Source organism: Schistocerca gregaria, chromosome 10, assembly GCF_023897955.1.
Source record: "Schistocerca gregaria isolate iqSchGreg1 chromosome 10, iqSchGreg1.2, whole genome shotgun sequence".
NCBI lineage: Eukaryota > Metazoa > Arthropoda > Insecta > Orthoptera > Acrididae > Schistocerca > Schistocerca gregaria.
The window spans coordinates 125,185,237-125,205,603 of record NC_064929.1 but is presented as its reverse complement, the minus strand read 5'-3'; the positions used below and the strand labels follow the sequence as shown (position 1 = coordinate 125,205,603).

The 20,367-nt window shown below is 39.5% G+C and overlaps 1 protein-coding gene across 30 annotated transcripts in view; it reads left to right on the top strand.

Moving 5' to 3' along the window:
• Positions 1-20,367, top strand: part of LOC126293757 (lysine-specific demethylase 4C-like) — a 332,566-nt gene that overhangs the window by 117,661 nt on the left and 194,538 nt on the right. For all 30 annotated transcript variants that reach the window (XM_049987134.1, XM_049987126.1, XM_049987129.1 and 27 more), the window contains 3 exons: positions 1,241-1,312; positions 2,064-2,238; positions 8,544-8,759. In XM_049987134.1, coding sequence (XP_049843091.1) covers positions 1,241-1,312; positions 2,064-2,238; positions 8,544-8,759 — 463 coding nt within the window. The remainder of the gene's footprint in view (positions 1-1,240; positions 1,313-2,063; positions 2,239-8,543; positions 8,760-20,367) is intronic.

Below are 20,367 nucleotides of genomic sequence, written 5' to 3'. Positions count from 1 at the left end.
TAGGTTAGACTGTTCAATGAAGGACGTGATAAAGTGCATGATGAAGAACAAAGTGGATGCTCATCTGTGGTTACTGATGATCTGGTTCACACAATTGAAGAGAAGGTTAAGCACAACTGTAAGTTTGCACTTAGTGTCCTTGCTGTGGAAGTTCCATAAATCTTCTGATCACTAATTCATGAAATTGTTAACTGTAAAATTGAAATTTTGAAAACTTTTTTCATGTTGGGTACCCAAAATTGTTACTGAACAACACAAGAAATAATGGATGGGCTGTGCACTTCAGTTTTTGACACACTTTAGTCACAGAGGATGAAACTTTGGTATCGTACGACACCCCTGAAAATAAACAGCAATCAGTGGAATGGAGGCACACTTTATCCCCAACAAAGGTTAAGCCTAAGCAAATCTTGACACCTCGAAAAGTCATGTGAAGTGTTTTTTGGGACAGAAAAGGCATTTTGCTGATTGATTTCTTACCACAAGGCCAAACAATCGATGCACATGGTTACTGCGAGACCATTAAGAAATTGCGCCGTGCAATACAGAACAAGCGCCGAGTATTATTGTCAAAAGGCGGTCTCCCCCCCCCCCCCCCCCCCCTCTCTCCATGATAATGCCTGACCTCACTCGGCAAATGTTACCAAACAACTCTTACGGAGACCCGTTTGATCATTCTTCTTACATCTAAAATCTGTCCTTGGTGGTAGACACTTCAACCATGATGATGAGCTGAGTGAATAGGTTACCACATGGTTGAATACACAGGCGGCAACCTTCTATGAAGAAGGCATACAAAAACTTGTTCCATGCTATGACAAGTGTCTAAAAAAATTTTCAAGCTTTGTACAAAAATAGATTAACAGTTGTAGATTTTTGTACAGTAAATATTTTTTTCTGTGGCTGTACACATTAGTTTTATACAACCAAAGAGAACTTACTTTGTGGACATACCTCGTATATCACATTGATTACATGCTCGTTGCCCCCTGAAACTTCTTTATATTCATACTGTTGATTTACTGTGAATGAATGCTTTGTCCAATTCTTGTCACACTGTTTTAATAAACAAGTTAGCATGTTAGAAGTTAGTTGGAAGGCGAGTGCCAGGAATCTGGTGGGTTTTTACACCAGGGAGTTTATATTTTGTTGTTCACCTCTATGTGTACTCTGTGAAGAACCATTATGTTAACTACCACCGGAATGTAATATTAAAAAAAATTTTTGTTTTGTGTTTCAGAATGAAGCAATACTGAAGAGAATCAGTCAAGCTCTGTCACTAGCAAGAGCGAGAGCACGATCAGAAGACAGTGTGAGTACATAATTAACTTAATGACTTAGCTTGGAAATTCTTGTAAGAATCCTTTCGCAGTTGTAGAGAAAATACACCATCTGTTCAAAAGCATCTGTATATTCTTATACGATGCAGATTTGAAGACTAGATGTCACAAGAGGCAGTATAAAAGAAGGTGGAGAATATTGTGTTGTCACTAAGAAGCACAATTGGTTGATAAAGAGAGCTTAGAGGCTTTTAATGTGAAATAGATGTATATCACCTGAGTAGCTCACTGTATTTGCATTCAAAAGGGGTGATGTTCAAAACCCAGATATAGGTGGTTTTCCATTATGGCCAAGATAAATCCTTCAGAAAAGGTCTAGTGGACTTTTTACTTCATTTTATCTATTATGAGATGGTGCTCATTCTGTATTACCTTGTGAGCCACACATTGCTTCAAATTATTTCACCACATATGAACCTATACTCTAAGACATCTTGACTCGCTGTTCTTGAGCTCAGCAAACGAACACTTGCCTGTTTTGGTCCCTCTCGTGGAAATTCTGACCATTGTGGAAGGTATAACAGTGAAATGCTGTTCTCATAAAAGAGACTTACGAGCTACACTCCCCCAATCATTTTTTCCCCCATTTCACATTAGATTAAACCATTACGTACAACTCTCAATAGAATAAACTGTAATATAAGACTAACTTGTTTGACACTATGTGAAATTTATAAAAATGGAGAAAATTTTATGAATTTTCTTGTTTTCCGGTCCATGCAGCCAAATTCCAAAGGTAGTGCAATGTCAAAGGCTGGGGCATGGAGGAAAGGAGCACCTCCTGATCGCTCCCTAGACAGAGTTGGAACTTGCGCATCAGAAGGCGGTAAATCTAGTCGCCCAGTCTCTGGCAGATTTTCAGAATTCGCAGTTCCTAGCAGTGTCGACAGTCAATCAGGTAATTTTCAATTTCTTTGTAATTCTTTCTTTCATTTTTTATATAATTTTCTCTGATCATACGGTTGTTAAAACAGATTTAAACTGGTATAAAATTAATATTGAATGAAATGGGAGGAGGAGAAGATTGTACCAGTGCGTTATCTAATTAAGTTGTATTGAAATGTCTTTGACCCATGATATCATGATTAAATGAGTCACTCATTGACAGTTTTCTTATTGATGTTGCTAAATCATTGTCCATAGATAGGCTATCAGTTTGTCAGAAATAACTGTTGCAAAATCTCAAAATAGAATAATTTGTATTTGTGATGTGCACTTCCATAGACAACTAAACAATATTTTTACAAAATGGCTCTCAGCATATGTGCGAAACACATGATTGTCATGTATGATAAAGGCCAGGCACAGTTGTTCTACCTGCAGTGAATGTAAATGTTCAGTTGCAGTAACCAACTATTCTTATGTTAAATTATTATCTGTGAAAGGGTGCAAGGAATATACTAAAAGTAATGCAACTTGTAGCTAATCCAAACAGCACACTCAATTTTTCTTCCTCTTGATAGAGCTTAAAGTTTCAAAACCTCTTATTTATGTTCAGGTCCTCTAAATTTCCGTATTCTGTGCCGTGTTAAGTTATGTAATGCCATTGTAAATTGGGTATTGTGAAAGTATTTAGCATCTTACGGTACAATAAACATTTTGCAAACCCAGTTTTTTTTGTAGAATGATAAGAGTGGAAGATGCAGTGGAAGATGTTGTCAGTGTTAACACAGTGCCGGCTTGCCATTGCTGCTATTAGGTGGCACTGCTGTCAGAGCTTCCCTCCCTATTTCAAAGGTAATGCTTCTCCACTCGCAAGCGAGAGCGTAAGCAGGTCGAGTGCTCACGCTCAAAATAGAGAGTCTTACGGCTAAATTCTGAAAATTTTTCCTACCACAAGATTTGAGCATATTATTTCAGTCAATTGCCACCTTTCAGGCATTCAGTGGCGACCACAGCTACAGGGGCAGGCTGAGATAATTAGAAAGTAGGGTACACATACTGACAGCATTGAACTCACAAACGTCACCTGAGAACTCGGTGTGTTTTGAGACTACTGGCAACAAAACATGATGATTTGAGTTAAAGTCTCAATCCGACACGTATTTTGAGCTTGTCGGTAAGTTTCAGCCTAGGGCATTATTTTGTTCTGGTTGGTGTATAGTGTAAGAATTTTAATATCTAATGGTAATGGGATGTAACAGCAAGCCCTGTGCAATGCTGGTAATGATTCATTACCAGTCAGAAGACAGCTTCTCTGTCATTAAGATGTTAAATTCCAATGGTCCTCCCTATCATTCTGGAAGTACCACCAAAAATTTAGGCAGTCTGCCATACAGCTACTAAGTGAAAAATAAGTGGACGGACGAGAAGATACATGAACTATTTTTATTTATAGAAAAGCAGGAATAGTTCAACTTTTGTGTTGTTTTCAGTTTTTAAATTGCAGTTCCATAGATGTCAACCCTTTGTAATTATCGGTATTCTAACAGCTCATAAACTACTTAATATTTAACTGTGAATCTTTTGTGCTCTACTATGTTCATCTGATCTTTTTAAACTGAGGCCCATTGTTTTTCTAAAAAATTATTTAATGGTAAAACTTTGACACATTTCAGTTAAGTGCGAAGGTGAATTAATAGGATCCTCATGTTTTGCATCTGACCAAACGTTTCACACATTTATGGCCCATGTGTAGGCATCGGCCTGGAATTGGATACAACTCCTAAGCTGTGGCTGAATATTCAGTCGTATTCTTTTTTCCAGTGGTGACCGAAGCATGAGAGCTTCTGTAGAATTTTGCAAGTAGGCGAAAGATTCTGGAAGACATGTTCAGAGTTGAAATGGGGCCTTATGTCAGTGGGTTAGTGAACTTAATGCAAAGGGAAAAATTTTGGGCTAATCCAATCTGGCATCCAGTATTGATCTGTCAAGAAATTTCATTACAGTGTGAGATGCTATCCAAAATTTCTTTGAATTGCGCTCTAACAATTGGCAGTACAAACTTCCACTATGAGGCCCTTCTAATTGTATCTTTAGACTGTGTGGGGCACATGTCACCATTGTGGGAGCATCAGTGTTGATTTTTTTTCTACATGTTCTACTGTTTACACGCGTGTCTGAAGCATGGACATCGATGACTATACACAGTTATACGAAATAATATGAAAATAATTTGCTGACTGTAAATGCCTTGAATTGGCTGTACTAGCTATGGATTATAATCCAATTTGACATATGGAAATTCGTGCGAGACAGAAAGACTTGAACTCAGATTTCCCACTTGCTGCAAGTAATTGCCTTAACCTCTTTTGCTGTCCGTGCACACTCCTCAAACCACTCCAAACCTCCATATGAGATTTGATCAAAAGTAAAGTGTTTTATTAAAGAATTTTTATTTATTCGTCATCATCAAATTTGTCCCCTTCAAACTGATCCCCTCAGATGTAATACACTTGTATCAGTGCTTTTTCCGAACTTGGAAACACTTCTGGAACTCAATTTTCACTATGGTGTTGAGCTCCTTTAGTGATTCTGTTTTTGTCTCAACAGTAACGGTTTTGTTTTTTGTCAAAATATTGTGAACGAGCATTGAGGTGAGGTGTGACAGATCATTATTGTGTTGCAATTTCCAGGACTGGTTTTGCCACAATTTTGAATGCTTTCTTCTGATTATTTCATGTAAACACTGCATAACTTCCAAGTAGCAGTCCTTTAATTGACTGTATGACAGTAAGGCAGGAACTCGTATGCACTGTCCCATTATAATGGAAGAAAACCGTGAGAAGAACAGTCACATATGATGGAACTTGTTAAATGTTTTTCCTCCTTCGCTCTTCAAGCAGTTTCCATTACGACGATTGGGCCTTGGGTTTCAAAATCGTACTTGTACACCTGAATTTTGTCACCTGTTGTAACCTGCTTTAGATGATCTCTATTGTCATAGACTTCATTTAGCTATTCCTGAGTGATGTATACACAATGTCGTTTTTGGTCGACATTCAACAATTATGGAATAAATTTTACTGCTATATATTTCGTGCCGAAAACATCTGAAAAAATTGGCTTGGCATGAACCAGAGCATATGCTGACAGCATCAGCAACCTTTCTAGTGGTGATTCAGTAATTTTCTAGATTCATTTTCTTTCTGTCTTTCACAGTTGTCGGTAACTGATGTGCTAGGGCATCCAGGGCTATCATCCTAAGTGCCATCTCACTCCTGTTTGAAATGTTTATACCACTCATAATTTCTTGTCTTACTCTTAATAGATTCTCCAAAATTCACAGTCCATTTTTTGAGTACGGTCCTCCACTCTATTCCATTATTTCAAGCAAAATTTGATGCAAATTGTTTGATGCACCTTTTTTAAAAATAAAAATTGCTGAGCAGTTGTAAACACAGATAACTTTTAGACTGTCAGCAGTGAAGAAAATATTCAAAACAGCTGAAAATGCAAACATGTTTTAGGAACATGTCTACCAACAAGATGAAAAAACTGAAAATCCTATCCTGGGAATTTTAAAAACATCCTGTTATTTTTTGATCACGCCTTGTATGGCACACTGACTACATGCTTACATTGTACTCCACTAAATTCATCACGTAACTTCCAAAATTACTTGGATTCCTGCAATAGGGCAAATGAGACAATGTGGAATCGAGACCAGTGTTGTTGTTGTATAATACTTACATCCCTGTCGAGGAATTCACAGCCAGTGATGACTTCTGAACTGGCAGAGATGAAGTAACAAATGATCTACTAAAGTTTTGTTTTAAGCTTTGAAAAACTGTAGTTCAAGACCACCACATGCTGAGGGAGGCATTTGGTAACCTAGCTATGGGCCAAGCGAGACCGTCTGAGCGATGTTAAGACATTTAGATATGGATGGGAGTTTGTGAAGGATGACACACTCGGGCTGACTGCTATAATTCACAACTATGAAAAGTTTCGCTGAAAGTGCGTGTAACGATCCAGCAGGACAGAAGACGGACAATTCACGATGTTCGTGACACCATTGGAATTACATAAGGGGCATCTCAACACATTTCTGCTGACGAATTGCAGCAAAGTTAGTTCCTTATTGCCATCCAGTGAGACTGTTGGGGTCCTGTGTGTTGAACTGCAAATAACAGTTCCAGATTATCCAAATTTCCTGTCCAGTGTTGTTAACTACCGATAAATCACAGGTGTACTGTTATGATCCAGATCCAAAACAGCAATTGTTGCAGTGGAACACTTCGAAAAATGTGCCGCAGTCATACCAACATTGAGCTGAAACTCGAGACTCTTTTTGACTTTCATTGAATTTTCCATAAGGAATTCACCCATAGGGTCGATCAGTCGCAGGGAAGTTATACTATGTTGTTTTGAGAAGACAGAGGGAAGATATTAGAAGCAAGTGGGTCACAACGTGGAAGAAAAAGGACTGGTTGCTGCATTGTGACAATTAAGCCTAGTTTACACGACAGCACTAGCTTGCATGCAACTGCACTACCTGACTAATTGGCATATGCAGTGCTCATTTGCGCAACTCGTTGGTGAAACTAAGTTGTTTCGTATCGTTCCAATTTTGGTGACACTACTTGCATGAGTTTCTGAGATTAGGTGTATCAGTATAGTGTAAACAAATTGAAATACGCAATTCAGAATGGAAGAAATGCTGCTCTTGCATGTATGCCATGCATACGTGTTTGGGAAATTACAGTGATGTTGACTACAAAAACAGGAGGCAACCTGTTGCTGCATTTGTGGCCGTCCTACGCGATGTGAACTTTGAAGAACTGACGATGGCGAGCTATGGTACACAATACATTCAGTCAGGAGTATTATACAAATGAGCTAAGAAAAATACAGGCAAGCATAACATCTGACGCTGGAACTGCCTGCATCTAAAAGGCGAAAATCCCATGCTGGAACTGCCTGCATCTAAAAGGTGAAAATCTGTGGTTCAGGTTGGCAGTTTGTTTTTTGAGGAAAATTATGTACAGGAGAAAAGAAAACACAGGTCTGCCAAGCTGTGTTCTTCACTCAATATTCATTTATTTGAAAAGTCACATCAGTACTTCACATTCACAATTTTTACTATTGGTATATATTTTTAAATTCTTAAATTTTGGCAAGGTACAGCTCCATCTGTAAGAAAGTAGATGGAAAATGATCCTCCTCTTAATGCGGCCTGTTTTGAGTAATTATTGCTGCCAGCTTGCATCTTTGCGTGTATCAGCCTCCTGGCATTTGTGCTTCTCCATGTCTTTGGCTGATAAACTACGCTATCCACATTCTCTTCACACATTACAGTATGTTTTTTCATTATTGCATTTTAACTGTATTTAAAAGAAATGTGAATTGGTCTGGTGACATTCTGAGATAATTTAAATAACTCTTAGGTTACTGAGCAACTGAGCTGACTTCTATTCTTGATCCAGTCATAAACTCAAACATGTTCCTTGGCTTTACTTTTGTCTTACGCAGTGATTTTGCGCAAAGAAGTGTTAACTCCGCCACAGCTCGTACAGGCGCCACTATTCGTACAGTTGCTAACAATATACAGCTCTCAAAAATGATGAAACTGAAGTGTACACTACCGGCGGTATGTTTATAGACGTGTACGAAACCATTTGCGTGCAACTCTCTTCACGCCACTGTTGTGTAAACTAGGCTTTACCCTGCATACATATCGCTCACAGTAGGGGACATTCCTGGCAAAAATAACCAAACTGTCCCTCGCCTACCCTGCTTGCCTGATTTCGTCCTTTGCATTTCTTCTTCCTCCTGAAATTGAAGGGCAGGATTTGGTTTCCGTAGAACAGATTCGAGTGGAATCTCAACTAATTTTCGAATACGATTCAACCATCAGACTTCTAGCACTGCTTCCAACGGTGGGAAAGAGGCTGGTAGCATTTTATACAACTGAGTGGGGGACTACTTTGATGGTGGTGGTTGAAATTAAGACTTAATGTAAGTTTTCTGATGTTTTACAGGGATATTCTCAGAAATTTTGGGTAGTACCTTTTATATTTCCTGCTGCAGAATGAAAATTTGATTCTGACCATATCTGTATTTATTGTTGATGGCAGCTATATATAGTGAAGGCACACATTGTTTGTGTGAGAATAATATTCTATCAAATGAGTACAGTGATGCAGGTGGGGATTAGGTTATAAACTTGATAAAGCAGAGCTTCCACTCAAACACAGATGCCATTTCAGTGTGCCCCGGTTTGTTACGGTCTTCACAGATCTATTATCTCTCTCGACATAGGTGACGCGAAGCAGTGGAGACGTGCTACAGCATACCGGCAGCAACGTAAGCGTGGCAGCAGGCTGAACGGCGTGGGCCCATCCGGTCGGCCTCCGAGGCCGCCCGTCCGTCCACCGATATCTGCCCGCAAGAATCTGAGTCCCGCCGATCAGCAGAAGCTTATAGAACTGCAAAAAGTGCTGGATGACTTTGTGGAGAATGTTATCCTCGAGAAAGGTAAGTCTGTTTGCATTTGTTTGTTGTGAATATTGATAACCGTTCAAAATGATGTCTTAAGCTTTCCAGCCACCAAACACTGCCAGCACACATTTAAGCAGCAGTGTTCAGAAATGTCACAACACCCTTCATTTGATAACCATTTGAATTGTCTTGCCTTAGGGTTTCTGTTAATACCTTAAATTCCTCACAACAATTGCCAGTATAGCCTTGCTGCAAGATTGTGACTTATACATTCCTTCATTCTTATCAGCTGGCTGGTGATGTAATCATTTGGTGGGTACGAGCTTGAACTGGCCACAAATCTTGTAGGCAAGAAATGTTTAAGTACAAACTAGTGGTTCTTATTTATATTCCGTGCATCACTGCTTGTAGCCCCCCCCCCCCCCTCTCTCTCTCTAAAATCCTTGTATGAAATCCCTGTACTTGTCAGTGGGTCAGTACCGACTTCTGGAAATCACTTTGGGTTTCTGCCAGTCACCATATTTTGGATTGCCAGACTTCATTGATAATGTGCAAGATTTTCTCCTCCTCCTCCTCTTCTTCGTTATTAACTTTATTGGTGACATTGGACCCATTGGACCATTTGAGTCATTTCATACTCAATTTTTCTTTGGAAGTTGTAATGTTTGGCATTTGCAATCTACCCACGACTGTTTAATTTTTTTCTGATCACAATTTTCTCAGTAGATGTTCTGTGTGTAATTTCTGCTGAAAATTTGTGGTTCTCAAGAAGATTATTAATTTTAACTTTGTTCTCCTGCATCTGTTACCTGGAGACCAACAGCTTTAAGATATTGCTGAATTCTTCAGATCCATTGTCATTAAGTCTTCGTTCTAATATTTCTGGTCACAAGCTGTTGTAAAATTGTGTCCTTGCATTTGCAAGATATGAAAGAAATGAGAATCTTTTCCTTTTCAATGCACTTTTGATTCAGCTAATCTCCCAGCAGTTACACTATTGCTCAAAAGTTTTTGCAAATTAGTGATTTTGAGAAAAGAAATGGAAATTGGAACCAGAAATGTTAGAAATACTCATAATTTAATTTGGAATGATCTTTTATTGAAACTAAATAGATGCAGCCAAATTTTACTCTCCTCAAAGTAGCGTCCTTTGGCTTCAATCACTGCTCTGCATATAGGAGGCATTATTTCTGTCAGCTTCAGCAGGGTTTCCTCGGTGATATGCCACCATTCCTCTTGTAGTCTGGTCCCAAGGCTGTTCAATAGGATTACATTCAGGGAATTTGGCAGCCAGATCACATTTTTCAATTCCTTCTTTTTTGTAAATTTGCCAAATATGGTATACACAGTTTTGAAGTGTGTTTAGGGCCGTTAACTTGCTGTAGGACGAATCCCTTGCCAATCAGTCATCTTCCACGTGGCTTTGGCTGATACTGTAGAATGCGATGGTAATCCTGTTTCTTCATTTGTACAAGATCACAGGTCTTACAACCTCCAAAACATACCCCGACCATAAGGGAATCCCTTTCAAGCTTTAATGTTGGAGATACATATTGGTGTAACAATCACATTTGTTCACCAGGCGACTGGTGAACAAACTTGCATCGCTTTTTCCCAAGAGACCTCAAATTTGGATTTTTCAGTGAAAAATGAATCCCACCCCCACTGATATACTGTCCAACTTCCATGTTGTCTTGCCCAGCGTAGGTTCTTCTGCCTAATAATAGCCATCAGTATTTCTTTCTTAGCCTCCACACACCCGTTAAGGTTCACTGCCTTAAGAAGTCTTTCCACAGTACTTATTGGCTTTTCCCTATTGTGGCAGAGTTATATAGCTGAAACTGGCGCTGCTTTGAAGCGATCACATTTACTTGCGACTACTATATATTTGTCATCGCTTTTTGATGTGTCTTTTTGCCTACCCTGTCGAGTTTGGTCTATATTCTTGGGGGGGGGGTGAGTATACACATGCTTCTGCGACACTTCCCTAGGAAATATTTGGATGTGCTATTTGTTGCATAGTAAGACCGGCTGCATGTAAAGATGCAATTGCAGAACATTTCTCTGTTCAAAGCTCCTTTCTTTGTCCCATTATCGATGTTTACACTGGGCACTCACTGAAGTTCACTCTTTGATATCTCATGCATAACTACATGCCCCTTTTTTATCTGCATATGTGTTTACAGATTTGTTGGCGTCGTATGGATGCCATCTTATGAGGACATGTTATACTATACCACCACAATACGAAATTAACGACATGCAATGCTTGGACCCTGAACAGCGGAAAGTTGTGTTTTGAACGACTTCATTTTTAAAAGCGTGGCCCCCTACTCTTAAACATAATATTCAGCATTACACTGGGGAAACGCCATAGCTGATTTATATTTGAATCTAATGACTAGCTATTTTTTTTTTTAATCTCATTTACATGGCCTTCGAAAACTTTTGATTGATAGTGTAGTGTCATTGGAGATGATTCTCCAGATTACTTTGACTTTGTATTTTTTTCTTTTTCCAAGTTGTGATGATTCTTCTTTCATTTTTAAGTTGGTACAGGGGTTTGAAGCATAAGTGGCTGCCAGTAGGGTTACAATTTTATAGTGTGTGATCTTCGTATCTAGTGAAAAGTGTTTCATGTTATACATTGTTAAGTTTAGAAATTGAGATTATATCATTTTGTTTACTCTCTGTATTAATGTTCCTTGTGACTTTTTGGAGACTGGTGATGAACTTCTTCCATGTCAAGAGCTAAAGAGAACTAAATCATCCACAAACCCAATTTTGATTGTAACAGGTTTCCATTCTGCCAAATCTTCATTACACAATCAAAAACTACATTGAAAAGCATTGTGGATAATCCACCTCCTCATCTGAGACTGGTTCTTATCTTGAAAGCATTTGAAATGTCTTCCCTGAACTTCATGTAGGAATTTCTATTTCTTAAACTTAATTTGGTGTTTTTTTCCATTAATTTCGGAGGAAGGCAATATGATGTGACAATTTTTAGATGTCTGGGTGTGTGAATACTGCTATATGCATTTTTGAAAGCTATTAATTAAATGAAGAGCTCTTTATTTCTGTGCTTGTAATACTGGGTTGTTGGTGTCAGACTGGAGACTTTGGTCTGGGCAGCTTTTGTATGGGCAAAATACTCCTTGGTATTCTCCAACTTACTGTTACAGTGTATTTTTGATTTTGGTGTAAATTATATGGCAAAAAATTGTATGTGCAGTCAGGAAGGATTATTCCTCTGTAATTGTGTGGACTGGTTTTATCTCCTTTTTCTAAAAAATAATTGGATTATTCCTGTGGTCCAATGCTCTGAAATTTTCTCTCTGATCCACATTTGAACTAGATGTTAGTGAATATTTAGTATTGCAGTTTTCCTGCATTTTTCCTGATTTTTGTATGGTTCCAAGCTTCACTGCATGTTGTGTACTTGTTTAGCACTCTGATTGTGAGTTCTACCTCACTGATTGTTGGATGATCTGAGAGATCAGGAGTGGTTCAAATGGATATGTTCACAATTACTGAAAATGTTTCTAGCAGGTGATCACTATTTATAATTGTCCGTGTGAAGATATCTCTCTTTTATTGGTTACAGTTTGCTAACTTTTCGTATTTATCTCTCTGCATTAATGCTGGGGGTTAATATTTTTAAAGGTAATTGCTGAACATTTTGTAATGATCTCACAACTGCTTTTCCTTAAAAATTTTGTCCATCCTGCGTAAGATATTTTTAAAATGTTTACATTTTGTTTGTCTCATTATTTTAGGGATGGAATGCTTTTTTAAAATTATTTATAAATTTGTTTCTTCTGGGTCTTGGGCGTGATGGTTTATCCAAGCTTTGTGTCTTGTCTTTACAGCCTGATCGTTTTCTTCATTCTGCCAGCAGTGTTTCTTCCCTGTGGGATTAATTGGAGCTAATTCTTCTACTAGAAAATTTTTGACGGTCAATTCTTGTAGTGATTTGGTGTTTGATCGCTTCCCCCAGAGTTAATGTGGTATTCAGTATTTTTTATTAATTTGCTTCGATTGAATTTTCTCCTGCTTTTATTTAGAGGTTTCCTCTGACCATAGGGGTTAATTCTATTTTTGTCTTTGCGATTTAGTAGTCAAACCCTGTGCTTGTTGCCCTTATGACTTTATCCCTGCAGATGTGGCCTAGCTAACCGTTGTCTTCCCTGAAGTTGGGACATTTCTAGGTTTTTCATTTATATTTAACCCAGGAGATCCCAGAATATTTTTTTTGTGTGTGTCAGGGATCTAGTACTGCGTGTGAGAAGTGCAACCCTTCTGGAAATTGCTGCATATGTCAATGCTGGGCCATCAAGAAGCGTCAGCGTGCGAACCATTCAATGAAACATCATCATTTGAGCTTTCGGAGCCGAAGGCCAACTAGTGTACCCTTGATGACTGTACGACACAAAGCTTTATGCCTCTCCTGGGCCTGTCAGCACCTACATTGGACTATTGAAGACTGGAAACGTGTTGCCTGTTCGAACAAGTCTCATTTCAAATTGTATTGAGAGGATGGATGTGCACGGGTGTGGAGACAACCTCATGTATCCATGGACCTGCATGTCAGCAGGGGACTGTTCAAGTTTATAGAGGTCTGTAATGGTGTGGGGTGCGCGCAGTTGGAGTGATATGGGACCCCTGATACGTCAAGATCGACTCTGACAGGTGGCATGTACATAAGCATCATGTCTGATTACCTGCATCCATTCGTGTCCATTTTGCATTCCGACGGACTTAAGCAATTCCAACAGGACAGTGCAACGTCCAACACGTGCAGAGTTGCTACAGAGTGGCTTCAGGAACACTCATCTGAGTTTAAACTCTTCTGCTGGCCACCAAACTCCCCAGACATGAGCATATCTGGAATGCCTTGCAACATGCTGTTCAGACGAGATCTGCACCCACTCGTACTCTTACAGATGTAAGGACAACCCTGCAGGAGTCAATATGCCGGCACTACTTCAGAAATTAGTCATGCCCATGCAGGGGGCCTTACACATTATTAGGCAGGTGTACCAGTTTCTTTGTCTCTTCAGTCTATTTCTGCTGTGGACATTATGGGACATGGTGTTGAATTACATGACACACACACACACACACACACACACACACACACACACACACACACACACACACACCTTTTATGATTATACAACTGTATAAGCTCACTAGATCAAGGAAGCAGACTTTACATTTTCTGGAATCTGAAGTTTTTATATGTGTTGAGTGACGCGTCACCAATTGTGTTGTGATCAAAACTGGATAGGAATTTCAAGCAGATTCAGTTTTCAGTATTCATGGCTACTTTTAAAGGTGCTGATTAGCCCTCACATTTATGTTATTGTTGCTGGATTAATCACCTGCCTACAAAACTGGAAATAATGCACATTGCAAAAGTTACTTATGTCATCAATCTCACACATGAGGAGCATTGTTTCGAATTGTAATTTGGAAAAAAGAAAGAAAGAAAAGAGATTATTACTACTATTATTATTATTATTATTATTATTATTATTATTATTATACGAAAAAAAACTGATTATTCTTAACTTTGGAAACTTTTATCAATTGTAAAATGTGGAGTTGTGTTTGAGCAGGATGTATATGCTATGGGACAATGGGGAAAAACCCAGGAATATTTTCATCTGGAAAAAACACTCAATTTTTTTTAGAATTCCAGGAATTTTCATTGTTTCAGTCGTGAGTTTAATTTTTGTTAGTTTGGTTGGCTGCTACTGCAGCAATGAAACATAAATAACAACAAAATACAGTGCCCACACAAGCGTCTACTGACAACAAAATGTTTCAAAGGCTTTAGGATGAAAACTATGCATTCGACAAGCATGATGTCACAAGTGTTCAGAAATATGAAGGGCACCATGCACGACTGACGGATTGCAATGACTTGTCATGGGAGTGACAGATCACTCTCGGTGATTGCATGTGTGTGGGTGTATAGCAAAGGTTGGTTGCTGATCACTGGTGGAAGTCCCAGGCAATCTGATGGATCACATGTGAATTTATGCACGCAAAATGGCTGCAACTCATTTCTCTGTTTATTAAGTGTGGTTATGCAGTTTTGTTGGGACCACGAACTACTCTCGGAAGTGAAGTGGAAGCCAGAGTTGCCATTTATATTAAGAAGTAATACAAAAGTACAGCCTCTGATTTTGCGGTGGTTAGCATTTTGAAGATTGTGCTGCAGAAGTAGAATTGATGGGAAGTTCGTATTCATGACACATGGCCTCCCTCTTATGATTCATAGTTTTTTATGAAATAATTTTATGCATTATTTAAGTTTCAAATACAAAATTGTTAAGACTTTCGTGGCCACTTGTTGACAAACTGCTTATTTGCTTCTGTCTCGGGTTCTTCGGCCGACGTTCGTGTGATGATTTTGCTGACGTTTCGCGGTCATTTCCGGTGCGTTTCTCCTCTTGCTACCTGCTACGGTCGTTCTCTGCAGTACGGGAAGCCAGGAGCCGTTTACCTTAAGGCTTTCTTCTTTCTTGTTGAAGCTGTTCCCGTGTTTGTGTATTTCTACAGCTTCTCTGTACAAGCGAGTGTGATAGTGCTTCTCTACAGCCAGAACTTCCGTGTCGGTGAATTTTATTACATGTACCTGGTCGGTCTCACTCAGTGCGTGTTCTGCCACGGCCGATTTTTCCACCTGTGCTAGATGTGCTGGTCACAAGGGATGGCCAAAACCTGGGACATAGCGTGTACCGAAAACCGACGCACACGGACCGATATCTGCACAAACTGTCAAACCACCACCCGAGCCAGAAAAGAGGCACGATTCAGACGCTCGTAACGCGAGCAGCACGAATATGTGAGCCGCAGCACCTTAAACGCGAAATGCAACACCTGGAAAGTGTTCTGAGGAGCAATGGGTACTCCACAAATGATATTAGAAGTGTAACAGAGCCAAACCACCGGCGAAGTAAGAAACCAGGAAAAGAAATGTCGGGTACGGCCTTTCTGCCATACATTCCCAGAGTGACGGACAGAATCGGCCGTATATTACACAAGCACGGCGTAAAGACAATTTTCTAACCGACAAGGAAGATCAAAGAATGTCTTAGATCGGCAAAGGATAAAAGGGACCCACTTGCAATGTCAGGAATATACCGCTTACCATGCACATGCGGGAAAGTTTATGTCGGAATGACTGGAAGATCAATCAACACCAGGATCAAAGAACATAAGCGACATTGCAGGTTGGGACAGGTGGAAAAATCGGCCGTGGCAGAACACGCACTGAGTGAGACCGACCAGGTACATGTAATAAAATTCACCGACACGGAAGTTCTGGCTGTAGAGAAGCACTATCACACCCGCTTGTACAGAGAAGCTGTAGAAATACACAAACACGGGAACAGCTTCAACAAGAAAGAAGAAAGCCTTAAGGTAAACGGCTCCTGGCTTCCCGTACTGCAGAGAACGACCGTAGCAGGTAGCAAGAGGAGAAACGCACCGGAAATGACCGCGGAGAAGCCCTCGGACGTTGGCGCGCAAGGTACATATAGTCTGCGCCCGCGAGCCCGGCTCCAGTTCACCTCCGGCAATGGAGGGTGAAGCTTTGACAATGCCAGCCACTCGTGCTGGCGAAACGTCAGCAAAATCATCACACGAACGTCGGCCGAAGAACACTTAAGTTTCAAATGTCGTACCTACTGTAGTGCTAAGAGTTAATTTTAATTATATGTTCAGGACAAATCTGTTATATAGTTATGTCATTTAATACAATCTAACTCTCCTTTATACAATTTATAACAAGAGTTACGGTAATCATTAGTGCTGCTGTTGACAACATTCTATAGACTTATTGTGTAAATACATGAAGAAGTTCATTTATAAGACAAACGAATGAAAAGGAATTGAGGACTAATAAATGTAAAATGATTTGTATTGGCACACTGGAAATATATACACAACACATTCGGTGTCACTGCAAAATGTAATATATTCTGTAAAGTAATTTAACAGTTCCCAAGAGAAGTGTTTCAAAAGAATTTTTGTTTATTTTAAATTTATGTTTCGCAAGTATTCCTGGAGGTATGGAAATCAGTTGCAACTACTGCTAAACACAGCAGCTCATTTTCCATAGGAGGACTTCTCAACACAGTTACCTTCATAATAACTGAATGAAATTATTTGACAAATTGCTAGTGTGTGGCATGTCACAGTAAAAAATTGCAAGCAATACCCCATTTGACAGATTGCTTTATCTGTCACACGTGTGTGGGGCCTTTAACAGTTCGTGGGAAAATTTCGCAAAGGGTGATTTGAGAAGTGTTACCTTCAAAGTAAGTTCCCTTTTACGCAAGATAAATTATGTTTTGTGTGAGAATGTACGATGAATTTCTTAAATCTGATTGTTTGACATTCATTATAAACTTAACACATTGAGGGCTAGAGGCATAGAAAAATTTTGGATCCATAACACCAGCTATTATTTAAAATGTTGTTTAAATTCAGCCCAAACATTGATGGTAGCAGAAAATTAAATTTCTGCTATTGTCTGTAAGGCGATGGTATACGAACACCATCAGTATCTAAACATACACTGCTGTGACATGGCAGCACTAGCATAAATATTATTTATTAACTTCGAATATTTACAATAAATGTACTTAACTTTCTTAGTGATTTGTGCATGGCATTGAAGTCCCATACCTGTTGTTTTTGTTGTTGTCGTCATCATCTTCAACCTGAATACTGGCTTTATGCAACTCTCCGTGCTTCCCTATCCCCTGATCTCCTGCAATCTACATCCTTCTGAACTTGCTTACTGTATTCATCTTGATGGTCTCAATCTAAGATTTTAATCCCCCCGGGTCTGTGTTTCACCTCCATACAAGGATACACACCAGACAGGTTCCCTCACAAAAGACTTCCTGTCACTTAAATCTATAGCGAGAGTTCATGATATTTACAAATTTCTCTTCTTCAGAATTGCTTTTCTTGCCATTGCCAATCTACTTTTAATATCCTCTCTGCATCAGACAATCATTTATTTTACTGCCCAAATAACAAAACTTGTTACTACTTTTAGTGTACTAATCTAACCACCACACCATTGCCTGATTAAATTAAACTACATTCCATTGCCCTTTTTTGCTTTTGTTGATATTCATCTTCTGTCGTCCTGTCAGGATATTGTCCACTTCATTTAACTGTTGTTCCAAGTCCTTCACTGTCTCTGGCAGAATTACAATGTCGTTGACAAACTTCAGAGTTTTTATTTCCTCTCCTCTCAAGCATTTTGGTTTTAGGGTGTTTTATTTGATTTCATTTATTTACAGATGTGTTCAAATTACTACACTAAAGACATTTTTTCCAAAACTCTACATTTATTACACATTTACATCCACAAACAGATTATATGTGTACATTAAATACTTTGTATGCATGCCTTTGTTCTTAATCAACATTTTTATGCTGTTTAGCATAGTTTTTATTAAATTTTTACATGACATTTTAATATCATTGTCATGGTACCAGAATTCTTCTAGTTTCTCCATGAGATCTTGTTTGGTGGTAATTGCAGATTTCCTTATCCTCTGTTTCACAATGCCCCATAAATTTTCAATTTGGTTCATATCAGGACTATTCCCTGGCCAGGGCAACACTTTCAGTTGCTTTTCTTCCAAGTTTTTGGCAACACTTTGGTTACAAGTTAGAAAAGTTGGGAATAGTAGCATAGGAGACCTCTGCACTCCCAAAATCAAATGTGCATTTCTTCAGTATCAATAAAACATTACAGTTTCAAATCAAAACCCCTAACTTTACAGATCAGACCCACTTAATTTACCATATTGTTGCACGTACGTTAGCCCACTCCTCTCTTGTCCACTCCTCAGGTTGTTTAGCCCACTGCAATCTTTTGGTTTTCATGGCAGGTGTTAAACCACATTCAAACAGTCTTCTCCTCACTGTCACAGGTGAAACTTCAATACCCAAACCTTTCGTCTGAAGGCTCATGTCTGTAGAAGTAAGCTTACGGTTCATTGTTGCCATGTTTGTGAGTCTTCTCATTTTTCTAGGACTGAGTTACCCTTTACATCCACATTTTCCTTTCCTGTTTGGCTTGTATTCACCACCTTTCTGCACTGAAAGTTTGACTCTGCTGACAGTTTTCTGTGATATTGTCGTTCTGCCAGCAGTTTCCTGCTGTATGTAATGATTTTCAGCAAGAAGTGCTACCACAGCTGAAACTTTCTGAGGTGAAACATCTATTGTCTTCCCCATAACCTTACTTTCTTGGAAACTCCACGATTTATTCCTATAGTTAAAAACATGCAAGTACACAAGCTACATTATATAATGTTTTGTTAATCTAGCAAGGAGTTGATAGAATAAATAACAAGCTGAACTACACTACAGAAACATAAAACATTATTGTAAACACTGTTTCAAAGCACATACGTAGACAATTAACACCAACACGATTTGGATGAAAAATAACAAATGTTACCCACTGTGAAAAAAATCGGTGATTTAAGAGTTGCTTGGAAGGGAAATTTCTTGACATCAATCAAACCATTAATACAAATAAATTATTACACTTTTCTCTCCTATTTTTACACGAGAAAACTTGAGTATAAAAAATAATCGTTTAGTCTAATAATTTGGACACATCTGTATTCTCTCTTGCAAAGAAGGGGGGAGGGGTCTTATTTCTCCCAATTGGGAATTTATTTGCAGAAATTTTGTGGACAGCTCCGGAATTCATCTTATGACCTGATTAAAACCTGCAAAACCCTGCCAGAGTTGCTGGTGTTGCCACCTTTTTACTTTTTCTAGCACGTCCACATGGGATGCACTAGGTTGTGTACATATTGGTTCGTCTGCAGTGGTGTCATTGTCCAGCTCCGTATAGCGGGTCCAGTTCCTGCATCACACTCTGTGGTAGTTATGGCCTGCGAAAGTGGCGGCTGTTGGTGCTGTTAAGAGCTGCCGCAGCACTGGCTTTCTTCCATCCTCTTCTCAAGTTTCCTTCCACCCTCGCCCAGATCTCCAGCCAGCTGTGTCGATCGTCGGCTCGTTCCTCCAAGTTCGGAATTGTCAAGTCCAGTGTGTCCTGTTTATCAGATCTCCATGCCAGGTGCCAGACTCCTTGGTTTGTGCCTCCCTGTCAGTGCTTGTCGCCGCGTCTCCTCTGGCGACGTATGTTGTTTGTGTGACACGGTTTGCCATCATCTTTTTCTGCCTATTGGTTTGCATGCCTTGGGTCTGCATGGTGTGTTCTTCTGGGAGGCCATTGCCTTGAATGACTGCACATCCATTTGCACTGCCCTTGGCTCAAGTCACAGCCACTTAAGGTGTGCTTCTTTGGAGTGAAGAGGTCGACTAACCCTGCTTGGCAGCTCCCCCTCCCCCCTCCTCCTCAAAGTCCATCACTCTCAGTGGCAGGGTGGGCAGTTGGCCATGCGATCTAACCATTCCTGCGCCTCAGACATTCACTTTTCCAACATTGAGAGACACTGGCTGGTCTCCTCATCTTCTCACTGATGTTGCCGCACTCAGCAGAATTCTGGCAGCCGTGCCAGTTTGGTTCACCGCAGTGGTCTCAGGTCGGTCGTTCGTCTCTGCTGGTGGTACAGGTGCGGCT